This window comes from Manihot esculenta, chromosome 8 (genome assembly GCF_001659605.2).
Source record: "Manihot esculenta cultivar AM560-2 chromosome 8, M.esculenta_v8, whole genome shotgun sequence".
Lineage (NCBI taxonomy): Eukaryota > Viridiplantae > Streptophyta > Magnoliopsida > Malpighiales > Euphorbiaceae > Manihot > Manihot esculenta.
This window is the reverse complement of record NC_035168.2, coordinates 2,719,803-2,737,035: the sequence shown is the minus strand read 5'-3', so window position 1 is coordinate 2,737,035 and position 17,233 is coordinate 2,719,803. Positions and strand designations below refer to the sequence as shown.

Genomic DNA, 17,233 nt, shown 5'->3' with positions numbered 1-17,233 from the left:
TTTCAGACTCGATTCGATTTAATTTTAAATTCGATCTAAAAAAACCGAGTTAAAAAAATTCATATTAAACTTTTAATATTTTACATTCTATTCTGCCTGTAACAAACAGACATGAACATATTTATTTAAAAAAAAATTAAATTAAAACTAAAAAACTAATTAAATTTATACTTACATAAATTTTATATTATACTAACTATAATTAACAAATAAAAAACATTATAATATAATTAATAAATGAAAAAAAAATAAATTTCAACTCTATTTTTTTTTCTCTAACAATCTAACCAAACACTATAATTACCTACCATATATCATATATTAATAGAAATTAATATAAAAAATAATAAAAAATCTAATTTTAATAATTTTCACAATTTAAAATCTTAAAAAATAATTTAATAGATAATTAAACTAAAATCTCAAAAAAATTTATTAAAATCATCTATAATAAAATAAATTTATAAAAAATTATATAAAATAAAAAAATATCAATCAATATTATCTTTTTTTTAAATCAATAATATTTAAATTTTATTTAAAAATTAATATGTTTTCTCAAAATTAATATATCTTCTCTATTTATTTTTTTTATTATTCACACCTTAAATTTTATTTATAAAAAAATTAATAAATAAAATAATATCATTTTAATTTAAAAAATAAAATAATATCATTTCAATATTTCTAAAACTTAACTCGCAAATCTGTTCAGTTCGGTCCACACATCTGTCCAATTCAGTCTGTACAAACTTGCTCTCAAAATAAACTGGATAAAATTGGATAAAAAGAAGCTCATTTTGAAAACCAACTTCAAATCTCTTATTCAGATAGAATAAAATAGCGATTCCAAACTGTCCGCAAAATCGAATCCGTTCTGACAGTAATACTTTAGACCCAGAAAAACTAAAGCCTAAATAAGCCCAAAAGAGTAAACCTTATAAACCTTATAAAATATTAAAAATAAAATATAAAAAATAAAAATTTATTAAAAATTTAAATGAATTAAATTAAATTAAATCAGTTTGATTTCTACTAAAATTAATTTGATTTTTTATAAATAATAAATTTTTAATTTTTAATTTATTTAATTTAATTTAAAATCCAATGGTCGTCCCTAGATAAAGCAGCCTGTTCAAAGCTAGGAGGACATGCAACACGAGATCTGGACAGATGATGAAGGATATGTATCACATATTCGAGCCAAAGAATCTTCAATAGATCGAGTGGTGCCAGTAAAGGTGAAGGAGATAGTCTTCGGCGATCCAACGCACCTTCCGAGCTAAGCTCTGCGAGCCATCACCAAACCACCAGAAGCCAGACTAGGGAATACAACTGAGGTAAAGGATCTGTGTAGCTTCAAACCTGCATGCAAGAAAACCCAACACAAAATAACACAACTACAAGAGAGGAAACGCAGATCATAAAACACCCTCTCAATATCTCCACAGATCTGCAAAAAACCAAAGGAAAACAAAACAGAAAACATAAAAACTACTCGGAGGTGGAGAGGGAGACTCACTTTCCGAGTAGAAAGGAAGAGGACGTCCCCCTGCCTGGACGGGACAAGGGGAGACCGACGTGCGAAAAAGAGAGACGGGAAACAAAGAATATTGAATCTTTAAGCACAGGCAAAAACTTTATTAAATCAATAATTTAGCATAAACAGATATGTAAGACTGTAAGAAGAATACATTAATTTCCACTGAAATTAAAATCCACACTTAATTACACTACATTCTCCATCACAGGACAGGATCACACAAAAGAAACATTAATGAGAATTTTACAGATGGACAAAGCGGAGATGGTGTCCATGCATTATCCTTATTTTTATATATATTTTCTTATTGCCTTCTGAGAGCCAGACCAGACATGATGACCAACAACATGAAAACCACAGCTGAAGCGAACGATGCCACCACAGCCCCACTCACTTTCCTGCAGAAATCACCAAACTGTTGGCAGATAGCAAACCAATTTGTGGTTGAATTCCCATTATGAGCCAAGTACACTATGTCCGCCGCAGCCGCAGCAGCGGCGGTGTTCAGGGCAAGCGACACCTAGAAGATAAATGAGAATACCGAGTTTTCAGTAACATTTCTACTCGTCAAAAAAAGAAAAATGGAAATGATCAGAGAGGTTACGTACAGTGTCAAAAATGAGGAGCAAGATCCTTGGTCCAGCAGCATGGGGGCGAACAATGGATACTATAGAGAAAGGAAGAGAAAGGACTAGATAACCAGCAATCATTGCCATTGCAATCACAAAGAACCTGCATGCATGGAAGCCTCATAGTCAGAGTTCCCATTTGGAATTTTCTATATAAAAAAAAATTTGCAAGCACTATTATGTTTTGGATTTAGATAAAGTTATATTGTGAAATTGTTATCTTAATATTATTAAAATAATTATTTAAAAAATTTAAAATTATTATAAAAAATATTTATTTTTTTATTATATATAATAATATATTTTAATAAAAAAAATAATTTTATTATTTAATGAAATTATAATTTTACTGCTGCCATTTAGACTTATTTTTATAAAAGTGCAGTAAAAGAGACATACTGAAAAGTGGGAATATCGTCATAGCTAGCTTGGAACTGGAAGAACTGATTGAAGAAGGGAAGGCTCTCATCACTGGTTCCCATGGTAGAAGCAGCAGCTAGGGCACAAACTATAGCACCTAGCCTTAGAATGAAGTCAAAAATTGCAAACCCCTTGTTATATCCTCCCTTTGCATCTCTAGTAGCTGCCATGAGAGATGCTTTTCCTTTAGGAACAGCGCTGGACTCTGGTACATCAATTGCAGTGGACTCACTTTTCATCATTTTTAGTTGATTAGAAAGTGGACTTGATGATCAGAGAGATCTGCTGAGCTTTTTTTTTTTTGTTATGAATATGATGAATGATTATGGGGTGAATCTTAAATAGAGAAGTTGATATAGATATATGAGGAGTTGTTGCTAAGAATCTCCATTGTGATTTTTATTTTTATTTTTTTAATAAATTGGTTAGTATTCATAACAGAGCTAGTAGAAAGGTAAAGGGCATAATGATACTAACAACTCCATAATTCCCACTCAGGGAATAAGAAGAAAAAAAAAAATTTGTCATTTCTTGATTAAAATTGTGAATCATATCTATTATCTTTTTCACTTAATTATATTCCATTTTGAAAAATAAATTAAATATAAAGCATGAAAAATAACTTATATTCAAATTTTATTTTTTATGAAAAATATTTTTTATTTTTGTTAATATATAAATATTTTTTAAAAAGAGTAATCTATTTTCTTTAAAATAAATTAAATATTCTCTTAATTAAAAAATATTTTTTATTAACTTATTTTTTTAATAATCCAATCACAAAAATTATGAAAATTTATCTTAAAAGTTTTGAATTAATATATTTTTTCAATACTTGTCAAAAATAAAATTATAATTTTTTAATATAAAAAAAATAAATAATTTAGGTTAATTCAGCTCAAAATTTATTGCCAGTTTTAGAGTGAAATCGAAAATACATCCTGATTGAGCTCTGACATAAGCTCAATAAAATTAATTCGAAATAAACATGATTTTTTTTTTTCTTTTGGATTTGATTCAGGCTGTACTACTTCTGAGGAATTATATTTTGATTTTGAAAAACAGAAGGAAGAAGTTGGAGACCCGAGTTGAGTAGGAACAATGAGCTTATACAAAACCTGATCATTAATTATGTAAGAATGAAGTGATCTATTAAACCTTATATGTTGCAGAAATTCTGCTTTTCTAAACTTAAACTTTTTTATTTTTAAACTTTTTTCTTTTTATTATGTAAGAAGTTGTAGCCAATGAGTTGAACAGATCTCAGGGGTCATCTATTAAACTTTTTTCTTTTTATTTTTTATTTTTTATTTCTCTCATTAGATTGCTGAAAAACTAAAACCAACAGTGGAGAACAGCCCTTAAATCAAACACGTTATGTCAGTAATTTTTGCTCTATTTCATGATATTCACTGTTAGTGAGATCACAGAATCGCACTCGCACAAACTAAATCACTAACTCCGCCATCACCCATCACCCATCACCTCCCATGGTGATCTACTCCACCCCTTTAAAAATCTTCAAAAGAAAGAAAAGCTCTCCTTACAATATACAAGCCACCGCTAACCTCTATTACATGATCCACGAAAAAAGAACAAGGGGACTCAGGTACCCACTTGTAGCAGCTCACAGATCATCTCTTCCCAATTCCTGTACTCTGCTATGAAGAAAAATCCAAATACCAGCAACTACCAGCGTTCTTTCCCAAAAAAATTGATCCTGTAATAGGAAATATTGGGTTGCCACTGTAGTCAACATTAAGCTTTAACTCAGCGGGATACAGCCGCAAATATCATTGACACGGGACTCGCTGTCTAACGCGTAGGTATACATTCCAAGCATGTCTCCACACACATTGAGTTGACAACACACACCCCATTCAATTTTAGCCTTGCTTATCTGAAGTCTGATTCAACTGATTGACTCCCGTTTTCCTCGGACGAGTGATTCGCCGTTGATGATGGGACTGCATTAAATCCATTTTCCTTGACGGATTCAGGAGGGCCCTCTAATGATAATGGGATACTTGTTGGTTCAGAGTTTTTGATAGGTGCTGCTTCAGAAAACCCCTGTTCTCGAAGCTGTTCGATGCGCTTTAAAGATGGCACATCATCCTTGCAATATCTGTGCCACATTTTCCGGTATGTGGACTCCAAGCCGAGAATGAAGTTTGGCCCATCACAGACGGGAGACTTCGACATAAGATCCCTAAGACTCATTCTCAAGTTTGAGAGCTCTGGTATGTCTGAGGCAAGCTGCAAAGCCAACTGGACATATTCATCTTCATTTTTGGCAATCAGATGCCCCAGCCCTGCATGACAAGTAGAAAGAAGTTTGTATTGATTTAAGGAGGCTACATAAAAATATACCCCCAAAAGAAAAAGCATTGCATAGAAGGTAAAAGAAATGGAAAAGGACGCAGGTTGCTATACACAGATAAATATTAGCAATACGAGTACATGTTATCGCTCCATTTCGAAAACCTGGAACCAATTGGAAAAGAGGTTTCTCGTTCCGATTTAGGACGTGCACAGAAGCAGTAGAATTTACACGATGCTAATACCAACAGTGATCTTGAGATAGACATTAAAGGCTAAGAAGAAGGTTCCTCACCAACTTTGCTGAGAAGAGACACACCAACATTGTGCGCATGTACAGCACCAGCCATAGCAACACATGGAACTCCCATGTAGAGAGATTCACACGTTGTTGTTGTTCCAGCATATGGAAAAGTATCCAAACTACACACACAAGAGAAAAAAGTTGGGACCCATAAAGAAATGGTACAGACTAGACATAATGCAAATTCAGAATTTATTTATCAGCCATATATGACTGGAAACACAGTTCACAGGCTGCAGTAGGCAGGTATACCACTCAAAACTTGCATATGAACATAAGCTAACCAAGCTCATGCAAGGAAAGAATAAAAAAACATCTATCCTCGGCTGCCAGGATTCCCAGCACAGGTCTCATACAATTCGTATCAGTTCTGTTTCTAAGAACCATCATTATCCCCCATTCCTCGACATAAAATGCCATCTTCAATCTCATTTTGACCCATTAAAATGACAATTATATACAGAAATTAGGAAATTATCATGGAAATGGTCTCCTGCCCAAAAAAAAGAAATTGTACACGTTCATTACGTAAATATTCCATGTCAATTTATCTAACCCTTATACCCATTTATTTTATGCCCAATGAATTACTAGGCCGTACAAGAAAGAGAAAGGAAAAGACACTACCCTTATATGGCTTAAAAGATTGAGGGAGGGAATGGACCGTTAATGTTACTTTATGGTAAATAATGCCCGCTACTTAGCAATAGCTATCACAGGAAATTTTTTCTTGGTCAACAAGTTTCACAGGAATGGAAGGCAAACAACTATAATTAACTGCCATTACGTAATGTAATGGCCCTTATTTCATACCACGTCCCACTTGGTGGAGAAAAACTTTTTCTGTCACTCTTCAAAACTCAACATTGCAGTTGAGTAAGAAGGATATTGACTCTGTGATCACATAAGCTAAAAAAGATAAACTGGCAGACATCACATGATCACAGCATATGAATCAACAACATATGGAGCAAGCTAGACTTCTCCAAAACAATTGTCAGGAAGAAATAAAGATGACCAATAAAAAGATTAACACTCAATGTCTTACCTAATGTCCATGAGTGAATATGCTTGCATGTGATCATGGTTAAGAAGAATTAGAGGTAAAAGATCAACACGCAATGACTCTAATCCCAGCTCCTCCAAAGTTGTAAGAAATCTCTGTCTAATGCTATCACAACAAAATGGCTTGCATTTTACCACAAGGCGAGAGTTTGGTACTGCACACAGTATCCTAGCCCAAACTCGTAGTACCTTAGGAGTTATCTGGGGTGGGGGGGAAAGGAAAAGGAAAAAGAAAAAAATTGAAAAATGGGCAAAAAGAAAGATCAAATAGCACAAAACAATAATTTGGAAAATTTTGGTTTATCATTAAAATTGATAAATGTACAAAACTTAAAAAATACCTTTGCCAGATTATTAAAGCTACCAAATGTAACAAAGCCATTAGCAAGTGCAGGAGTTGGAGAAACAGGGCCAGCTTCAGGTGACGGTGTATAACAAAGGAAGCATTCTGGTAGTCGGGCCAACTCCTCAACATGCCTGCCATTGGATAGAAATGGCACAGATGAAAATCTTAGAATAAAATAAGAAAAATAATTTCACTTGAAAATGCTCATCAGAAGAAGCAAAGAGAGGGGCTACTTTTGCTTTGTATCTAGAGGATCTGCCAATGAATCAGTGATTCTGTAATCAATTGTAGGCAAACCAGTTGTATTTGGGTAGCCAATCCAAGTCACCTAAATTAAAAATAAAGCGGAATAAAGTCAGCAAGGCACTGTTTCTTATTATGTTCAATCATATAGATCCACTGCATGAAAGAAACACACACCATGTCATTAGTATTGTGCACAAATTGCATGACATGATTTCATGTGAAAAATTCCAAAAAGAGGCAGATAAAATATGAGAGTGAGACACAGACGGCCAGGATGTATTAAATGGTTATCATGTGCTAAGATTCCAGCTGCTAATCGTTTAATGCTTATTTAGTTTTAGGCTTGTATTTTCTGGTTCATTTTAGCATGTATTAATATAGTTTCCATCTCTTCTAAGTTCTATGTTTATTTAAAATCTTGGGGAAAACCATCCAAATGCCCTAGCTTTTCAAGCTTCTGCTGTTGCACTTCTAATTGAAACTTGTGTTCTATAGTGCCATCAAAAAAATTTATGGGCTATAGTTTTTCCCTCAAATGTTAGTACTTGATCAGACCCCAAAGATCTGTCAGTGAACTTAAATTAACTGGACTTGACAACAAAGAGAAAAAGAATGTATGTGCTTTGACCTATCCTTTATGTAATTAATTTAGGTTTTCAGCTTACAGCCTTACACTGCTTGAGATTGTTGATAACTCATTCATTAATGAAGATCACGCCTCACCAGTCTCCCATAAGCCCTCTTTGTAATGCATCAAGCAATCAGAGCAGTCTATGATAAAAGATGATGTTCATTCAATTGTCTACACCAAATGTAACTGTGTGTGCACACACATGCATATAGATATCTTGCAGCATAAATTTGCAGTGGTCCTGGTTTTCCCTTGGGAAACTGAGAATAAGGACTACTTTCTAGAAGTGAAAATCTAACAAATTCTTAATGCAAAAATGTGCACCACTAAAGTTTAATAAAGTGATTTTAAACAAAGAGGTTCAAGCAAACAAGATACTTAGGTTCCTGTTTTCCCCAATAAAAAAAGTTAAAAAAAAAAAAACTCCTCGAGATGTGCATCTTGCAAAAAAAGGCCTGGAATAAATAAAAAGTTTTGCAAATTCAAGCTCTGCAAATTGCAATGAGAGGCTACTCATAAAGAATAGAGCTGTCCAGTAAGGCAGCAAAAACATTGAGAAAATGCATCTTATGAAAAGGAACTGAACCTCAGGAAAAATACTCAAAGAATAATAACCTGAAGCATACCTGAACAGGTGCTGGTCGGCATGCCATCATACCCAACTTATTGTTAGCTGTATGTCCAGTAAGTTCTACCAATATGTCAACTTTATCTTCTCTAACCATGCTTGCCACCTTCTTTTCATCAACCCCATATATATCCCTCCATACTCCACCCTTTTTTAAGACTTTCTCCCTAAACCTGTTAGTCTTTGCATCAGCCTGTGAATCATAATAAATGTAACTTAAGAATTGTGAAAAAGGTTAAACAAAAAATAGCAGTAGATATGTCATTGTGCCAGTTACAAACACAATACTGAATACTCTTGAATGAATAATATGATATTGGCAGGCCATGGCAGTAATAATGACCCCAATGCAAAACAATTTAGAGGAAGGAACAATTCTAAAGACATAATATGTACGTACAAATAACAACTTCTAAAAAAAGAACAAATACATATTTGCCCCTCCTGAACTTTAGCAAAAAAAGTCTATGGCACCCTGAAATTTGGAAAATTATATGGCACACCTGAACTATTTAAAAGTAGAATTAAGATGACCATACAGTCGCCATCAACAAGCAGCTTGAATCTTCTAAAGAATTCTTAGAACAATTTGAATCTGAGGGTAGATTCTTTGAATGTAGAAAACATAAGGTGAATTTCAATTTTAGAATTTTATATGATTATTATTATTGTTCGACTATTGACTGTTAATGGAGATAATTATGCAACAATTTAGAGCTTGTTAATACATGTCATCAACGCATTTTTTCATCAAATATGTCAGCACGTTTATTGTCTATGCTACCTTGTAGTAAAATTGTAAAATTATCTTAATTACATCTTTAAATAGTTCAAGTGAGTTATAGGACGTTGTCAAAGTCCAGAATGGCACAAAACTTTTTTTAGTAAAGTTCAAGGGTGCAAATATGTATTTGGCTAAAAAAGGAAAAAAATCTGGACTGATGCAGAGATGGTAAATAATGCCCATAATGATTGAGAACATTGCTGACAAGTGGTGGTACAAGAGCAGCGGAGGAAAAGTGATATAGTTGAAACTAATAAGGTTAGAGTAAATGCATACGCCTTAGCAGCATCTATGTTAACCTTTCAAAGCATTTGGAAAATCCAAAATTCAAGTTTCATATGTGATCATTTATTGTAACAACTTGATCAATCAAACAGGAGCATAGATAAAGTAAAAACATGGATCTAGAGAGTTGGCAATGCTAACGACAAGAATTAACATGTAAACACAGTGACAGCAGGTAGAGAGAGCAATGTTTTGGCGCAATATCCAAATTTATATGATTTATCTATTGATTGGAAAAATATTTGCACAATAGCATGGATCGGACAATGAATAGCATGTTCCAAACTCCTTTAAACAATTAGCTGAAGTAGACAACTCTAAACGATACCTTCACAACAGCTGAATAAACCACCAGCTTGTAATTTGCATAGTCATGATATACAAGTGGGGCCTCAATGAAGTAAGATACAGAATGGGTAAAATAGTCTGGAGATACATATCCAATCACAAGCGGCCTTTCTGGATCTTTTGGGTTGTCCCATGAAGTGTACTGCGGATACAACCTCATAAAGCGCCTACCCCAGTCCCTGTATATAAGAATTTCAATTCAAATGAAGCTTCAGCAAGGCCAAAGCAATATTTTCTTAGAAGAACAAAGCATAATGGTTGGTACAGATGTGCAAATCCATAATATTAAAAAAAAATTTATTCATTTGTGAGATGAGATTATCCCTTCATTCACATACAAGCATCAAAGGACAAAAGAAATAATAGCAGGAAACTTGAAGAAATCAAGAGACAGATCCACAGGAACTTTAACTTTTAGAAAGACTGAATCTGTCAACCCTTTAGTCAAAGAAAATCAATTTTATGGACCAACAAGACTAAAGTCCATTGTTAGAGAGAAATTGAAGTCAGTACCATCTAGTAGCTTAATTCTGCAGCAAGGTACCCAAAAAAAAATCATCTTCAAAGTGGAGTTTAATAGATGTCAGCAAATAATGCAAGTTAGTTGTCCTATTTTCAAGAATCATATAGTTAGTGGTTTAGCCATACTCTTAGTGGTTAACCCATGTTATTAGTGGTGGTTAACCCATGACGTAGATAGTACAAGTTAGTTTTTATTTTTTGTAATGCAAGTTAGTTTTTGTTTTTCATTAGTGGTCCTCCACGTTGCTTAATGGTTCCCTATTTTTAGGAGATGCTTATGTCTCTCTCTTATATTTAAGTGCAACAATTCAATAAAAGAATTATGAGAAAATTTTTCAAAAGTTCTTGAGTAATTCAACTCGAGAGATTTTCAAATTCTCTATAAAGAGCTTGTTCCATTGCAACCATAGGTCGCAAAAAAGAAAATTTTGTCCCCATAAAATTCTAGCAATAGACCCATAACTCGATCCATCTCTAAGGACCCTAACAGATGTCTTCCTCAAATGTTTCAAGTCATGTACGTCTTTCATCCTACATCACATCTTACAAAATAAAATCACATTGTCTTTTATCTTCATAGTCCTCCACCTACTATACATGTAGTCTAAAATGGTTAAACCAAGTAATTTTCAATATTTGGATCTGGGCTATATATAAGCCCTTATTCATTCTATTTCCTAATCGATATGGGATTACTTGTGGGATGCTTAAAAACTCTCTTACTGAATTTTATGATGTCCTCGTTGCAACTCTACTATGCCATATCATATACAATTGTTAACTCGATTGTCCTATATATCAAGTACAATTGCTAATTCAAGACTAGACCTTATATATTATAGTTCACTAATATCTCAGGCAACTCAACCTTATCCCACAGTTAGCCCTTTTCTCACATGCTCATCAACTCTATACAATTCATCAACTCTATATAATTTTTTGACACAAGGTGGCTCTAATACTAATTATAATAGCCCAATTCTAGCTTGCCCAAATTGTTTTTCAAACTCTCTTTGCACTAGATCTACAATGGTTAGCCCAAGTTATTTTTGATATTTGGGATTGGGCTATATATAAGCCCTTACTTCTATTTCCCAACTGGTGTGGGATTTTGTAATCCCAACACTTGTGGAATGTTCCAAATATAGTTCGAAACAATTTCAAATAAGTAAATGGTCTCACTACAAAGTCCAAGAAGGTGTCGACTAGCAAATTTTAATATCTGTACAAGAGGATGGACTAGTAATAAATTGCATTTTATGTTAAAAGAAAAAAGAACTAAAAAGTATGCCCAGTTTATCAAAATTAAGTCAGACCTGTGAGCCTCAAAAAGCTTATCATCATGTCCCTCATCTATGTAGTTCATTGCAAGCAATCGATTCTGCAAAAGCAAGCCCATGAATATACATATTGATACAATAGAGAGGATATGACAACTATCAGATAACCATATTAACAGATAGAAAATGCAGAAGTTGTTTCAAAATTTGGCATCAAGCATGATAACATTTAAGATTTATTCAATAACTTTACATACACAATTGAACGTGTGCAAGAAACATCATTTTGCTGATAATGCTAATGCTTCATTTCCTAAAGGAAAACCATTCAAAAGGGAGAAAAGAGGCCAATTTGGCATATCTTCTACTGTTAATCCATTTGACAAATTTAGGCACTTGAATGTTAAAAATCTAATCAACTAAATCATATTTCCATGCAAGAACTTCCTTTGCTCTTTCCTAAGTGATTTCTGGAAATAGAAAGCTCCTTAGTGGAAAAAAAAGGTTGATTCTTGAGTTTCACTCGACACTAATGGTCATTGGTTCTATAGAACTCAAATACCATTCCTATTCAATTGTTGGGCCAAGTTCTGGAAAATAAATTGTTCTTGACAGATAAAATACTACCCACATAAATATTGAATTGCTAATATATCTGCAATAGAACATATGAAGTAACTCTTTTCTATGATTAAGGGGTTTAAAGAAACCAAATGAGGACAGAAGTCAGAACAGATTGAAGCAACTGATATTCACCAGAGCAAGTTTTTATATCTACAGTACCTGGCCTGCATTTCGGGAATCAGGATCTATCTTAAGGCATTGCTCATAAGCATTAATGGCCATAGTTATGTTTCCAGCATCTCTGTAAAGGACCCCTACATATAGAGGATAAAAAGAAATGACATTCGGGGAAAAAGAAAAGAAAGGTAGGCATGAGAGAAACATTTGAGTCAAGAAACTTGAACTCAAAGGAATAAAAGAAGAATAAATTGATCAACAGCAGTAGGAACTATTATGCATGTGAGAGAGAGTTTGCAAATAAGAGAAAAACCTAGGTTATTATATGCTTCAGCATAAGTGGGATTTGCCATTATAGCTTTCTCAATCATGCTTGCAGCAGAATCCATTTTACCCTGCCAAACAGAAAGATGCCATCAGCAACCATATCAACTATATGATCCTTTTAAAAGACTTATGAATAACTCCATCTTGAACCTGGACTGTGTAGACTACACCAAGGTTGTTCAAAGACTGAGAGAAGTTTGGTTTGATTGATAAAGCTGTCTGCAGAAATAATGATAAATATGATAACCATGACAGAAAGTCGAGAATAAAAATCTAAAATCATAAGCTGGTATCACGATACCTGGTAACACTCCACAGCTTTATCGAGGTTGTCTCGGTCTTTGTATATTACTCCTAAATTGTTGCAAGCCTCAGCACAGTGAGGATTGAAGTGGAAAGCAAGTTCATAGAACACAATTGCCTGCAAATAAAAGTTGTTTGGATTTAAAGAAAAAAAAAGGGCAACCTAAAACAATCTAAAAATAAAAATGCTAAAACTTGTTAACACACAAAAAGTTGCATCAATTACCAAAAAAAAAAAGGAAAGTTAGGAGTTCAGTATCACTTGCAGGCAGCTACAGACTAATTAATCCTTACTGTTCACAAGAATGTGCACACAAAAATTCAGCGTAAAATTATTCACAAGTTACTTACCTTATCAAACTTCAGCATTTCACCATATGCAACACCAAGATTATACATAGCATCTGCATAGTGCCAATTGTAGTACAAAGCCTTCTTGTAATATGCAATGCCTTGATCGATGTCTCCCTCCAATTTAACCTGAATATATACAATTGCCACTGAATCCAAAATCAGGCAAAGGAAACTGAAAAAAAGCTCATGGTGTAAAAAACCCAATAAAGGGATTGCCATCAAGCATGAGAGGAAAAGTATTCTATTACAATGATTGGTGTAAAAACAATTTCTGAAAATAACATAATGACTAAAACATGAGAAAGGATGAAACTTTGCATCAATAACAAGAGTAATCAATATGATGGAAGAACCACCTTTGTTCCTAAATCTGTCAAAGCAATTGCCATATTATTCTTCGCAATCTCAAAGTTTGGTGATACAGCTAGACACCTGAAACAGCATAACAGTACATCAGCAGCAACAAAAGACCAGCAAAGATACACCTTAGATGCAAGGCCAGATAGAAAGTATAGATAGCTAACTGGCAAGCTACCTCTCATAACAGGCAATGGCTGACTCCAAATCACCTCGGTTTTTATAGATGACACCCATGTTGCAATAAGCTTCAGCATACATGGGCCTTTCCAGTGCAGCCTTCTCATAGCAATTTAGGGCGGTGTCATATTGCATCATTTCAGAATACACGACACCAAGGTTATAATATGCAGGCTGAATTTAATAATAAAATTGTAAGAATATGAATCCAAATGACATAAGGAAATTAACATAAAAAGAAGCAGAAAGCTACTAAGGAGGGAATGAAAAAAGGTACAACTTTACCGCATAGTGGGGATCTATCTTAAGAGCTTCATAATACTTCTGAATGCCCTCCTGTGTATTGCCAGAAATTTTTAAGCTTGTACCAAGATCTGTTAAGACAATGGCTAGGCATTCTGCAGCTGGTTTGTATGAAGGATCTGCTCTCAAAGCCTTCTGATATGACTGCACAAGTACAATTGATTAATTCTTAAGATCGACTCTCACCAATGAAAATTCCTAGGGCATATCATTGTGCAAAGGAACAACCTTACCTTGCATGCAACAAACAGCACAATTAAAATAGAAAAAGAATGCACAAGTCATGTACTAGAATTGTGGATCCTTTTTCACACAATGCAACAGATTTGAAACCAGTTACACATCGGTATCAGAAATTGTAAATCTTTGGATACTACTTTCATTCAGTGTCATTTTAGGTCTGCCCAATTCTTTCTCACCTCTTCCACCACTAGCTTATCACACTTCTATACTAAGACATTCAATGTTCTATGTTAGACATGACCATCGTCTCTCATTGTTATTATGTGAAATTCACAAAGCATAGCCAATCCCAAGTTCCAAGTAAAGGAGAAGAGTTGCAGTAGGTTGAAGGTCATCCTAAACTCGATCAATTCTCTTAAGTTGTGTCATAAAAAATAGAAAAAATTTTTTAAAAAAGGGGGTCAAAAGAACCCTATACACATTTGCTATGAGAAAACAATTTTGACATCAAAAAAATAGGCCGGCAACCTGTATATAGAACTAATTCGGAGACAGGGACACCAAGTATATACATGAGGAAGGTACAATATACAATAAACATTAAAGGATTCACCAATGGAAAAACTTCTGTACAAAGTGCTAACTAATTTGTAGTTTTACTAAACAACACCATATTAACTGCCTATATCTTTTCCACAAATAGGCATGGATTAATTGTTAGAAGCATACCTCAGCCGCCTCTACCAGTTGACCCTGATCTTTGTACAATATACCACAATGCATTAGGGCACATGCATTCTGCGGATCCAGCTTGACAGCTTCAGAAAAACTATCAAAAGCAAGTCTTCCCATGTTCTGCATCTGCAGGCATATTCCCTTTCCAATGTGAGCCTCAACATTTCCACTATCTTTGTCCAAGACACTCTGATAAATAGCAAGAGCATCAACAAATTTGTTTCTCGAACGAAGAATGTTGGCATAAGAGAGAGTTTCCTTCCCTTCAAACCCCTTCGGCACTGCAGCTACACCAACAGGAGAGCCAGTTGCACAAGGTGAAGGCTGTGACCCCTTCAAGAAACCATTATCTCCAGTAGGTACCTGCTCTCTCCCATTTCCAATATCTTTCTCAGTCCATGCCATCTGGAAATATCCACAAACTCACTTGCCTATATGAATATCAGTAAACAAATTGGACTAAATCTCAACCAAGCATCAAAGATAACCACTGGACAGTCCTACCTAAAAACCATATCAGGACTGCCCAAAACACAGCAAAAAAGGGGCTTTCCATGAATCAAGAAGAATGGACTCCACATATTAATAAGAATGCATGTACACAGCTTGCACTGATAATCACTCAAAAACAATAGAAGCGAGGTGAAAGTTGAAAAGAATATGATAAACAATAATTGAACTAACTAACCCACAAAGCAGAGCTACGATTTTTACTCAAAAATTAATAACTTTCCTATAAAAGCAAAACCCTAATGAAGAGAAAATTAAATATAACGTATCCCGAAAAAGCTCCAAACCCAGTTAAACCCACCACCAGTAGAAAATAAAGTTTAGGGAATTACGCAAATGAGATACCAGTTTACGCAATCTGATGCACATAAACAATCAGAAAAAAAAAAAGAAAGCGAAGAAAAAAGGGGGAAAAAAGAAATGAGGGATTTGATACTGACATTCAAAGCAGAAAAGCCAGCGAGAGATTACGAAACAAGAGAAACGCCTGGCGTACTATGAACTCTGTTCAGAAAGGACTCATCATAAGCAGGCCGAGAGGGGGGGGGGGGGGGGCGTAGGTTGAGGGTGGCGTAAACTCTGGAAAAAAAAAATGAAACAGAGCGGAGAAAGGAGATGAATTTGAAGATACAGAGAGAGAGAGAGTCCAATGGAAAGGAGGCAGAGGCACGCCTCTCTCTCGTCTCCGATACAGTGAGCGTTCGATGTGTCCAAAACCCACGAAAGAGAGAGAGAGGAGAGGACTGAGAAGCACCTGGTGTCCGTTCGTTAATTATTACACAGTGGCGTAATAGAGACAACACTTGTTAATTTAGCCAAAGCTTGTTCGATATTTGCATTTAGACCACTGTAACTGTGCACAATTCTCCTACTCCAACTTCATCCCACGTTGCACCCATTTTTGAGGGTGCTTGTCTCCTTGTCGGCGAGGTGCTTAAGCTTAAGCTTAAGCTTTAACCCCTTATCATTGTGAATAATATTTTTTTTTAAATTAAAAACAAAATAAATAGATAATTTTTAAAAAGCCCAGATTTAAACTAAATTTAGGTTCAAATTATCTTTATCTATAATAGATAATTAATTAATTTTATATTAATTATAAAATATAATAAAAAATCATTTCGATCACAATTATAAATTTATTAATATAATAAAAGTATAATTAAAAAATATAAATTAAAAAATCTTATAAAAATTTAAATAAAAATAATCAAATGAAAATAAAATAATTAAATTTAAATCTTACATTTCAGATAATAATGAAACAATAAATATCTAATTAATTTTATAAATTATATACTTTTAAATTTTGTAAATTAAAAAATACTTAATTTTAAAATAAAATTTTTAATTTTAATTTTTCAAAAATTAAAAATCAAAACTCAATTTCTATAATCTTACTTTTCTCAAGTTAATATTTGTTCACGCTAAAACTTTTTGATAATAATATTCCTAATTCAATGCAATTTATTCTTTTTATAAAAATTCAAATAATTATATATCTATGAAAAATAAATTAAATTATCGCTACTTAAATAATTGTTAATTGTTTTATATATTGTTTCATAAAAATATAATAATATAGATATGCACTACAATAAAAAATATATATATATGAAATTTACAATTGAAAAATATAAAGTAATTTCCAACAAATTACCTACGACTTGGGGTGAAAAAAAAGAAAAAAATTGCTTTGGAAATGTTAGCAATGGCGATAGATGTGTTAGTAATATTCCAAGGCACATACTTTATTGGTGAATATAGAGCAAAACATGGTGTGGAAATTGTGACAAAGTTAGCATAAATTACATACCATGTAATCTTTTTTATTTTTAAAATGGAGATTATGGATCACGAGATTAAATTTTAAATTTTTTAAATTTATTT

General features: G+C 33.5%; 2 protein-coding genes across 3 annotated transcripts; both read right to left on the bottom strand.

Moving 5' to 3' along the window:
* Nucleotides 1–1,613: 1,613 nt before the first annotated feature.
* On the bottom strand, nucleotides 1,614–3,190 carry LOC110619932 (casparian strip membrane protein 2). Its single transcript, XM_021763451.2, has 3 exons — nucleotides 2,572–3,190; nucleotides 2,152–2,275; nucleotides 1,614–2,063 (listed from the first exon to the last, which is right to left on the bottom strand). The coding sequence occupies exons 1-3, from the start codon at nucleotides 2,832–2,834 to the stop codon at nucleotides 1,848–1,850; spliced, it is 603 nt and encodes a 200-aa protein (XP_021619143.1). The 5' UTR covers nucleotides 2,835–3,190; the 3' UTR covers nucleotides 1,614–1,847.
* A 763-nt stretch (nucleotides 3,191–3,953) lies between these two features.
* On the bottom strand, nucleotides 3,954–16,138 carry LOC110620498 (probable UDP-N-acetylglucosamine--peptide N-acetylglucosaminyltransferase SPINDLY). 2 transcript variants are annotated; one of them, XM_021764266.2, is made up of 18 exons: nucleotides 15,784–16,138; nucleotides 14,828–15,238; nucleotides 13,898–14,059; nucleotides 13,611–13,786; nucleotides 13,432–13,507; nucleotides 13,073–13,201; nucleotides 12,720–12,839; nucleotides 12,569–12,637; nucleotides 12,405–12,486; nucleotides 12,134–12,228; nucleotides 11,387–11,451; nucleotides 9,529–9,727; nucleotides 8,130–8,324; nucleotides 6,860–6,954; nucleotides 6,622–6,757; nucleotides 6,264–6,481; nucleotides 5,207–5,334; nucleotides 3,954–4,904 (listed from the first exon to the last, which is right to left on the bottom strand). In XM_021764266.2, exons 2-18 carry the CDS (start codon nucleotides 15,236–15,238, stop codon nucleotides 4,489–4,491), a joined length of 2,772 nt encoding a protein of 923 aa, XP_021619958.1. In that variant the 5' UTR covers nucleotides 15,784–16,138; the 3' UTR covers nucleotides 3,954–4,488. The 2 variants fall into 2 exon arrangements, with proteins under 2 accessions (XP_021619958.1, XP_021619957.1); XM_021764265.2 differs by having other exon boundaries at nucleotides 14,828–15,264; nucleotides 15,784–16,137.
* Between the last annotated feature and the right edge of the window lie 1,095 nt (nucleotides 16,139–17,233).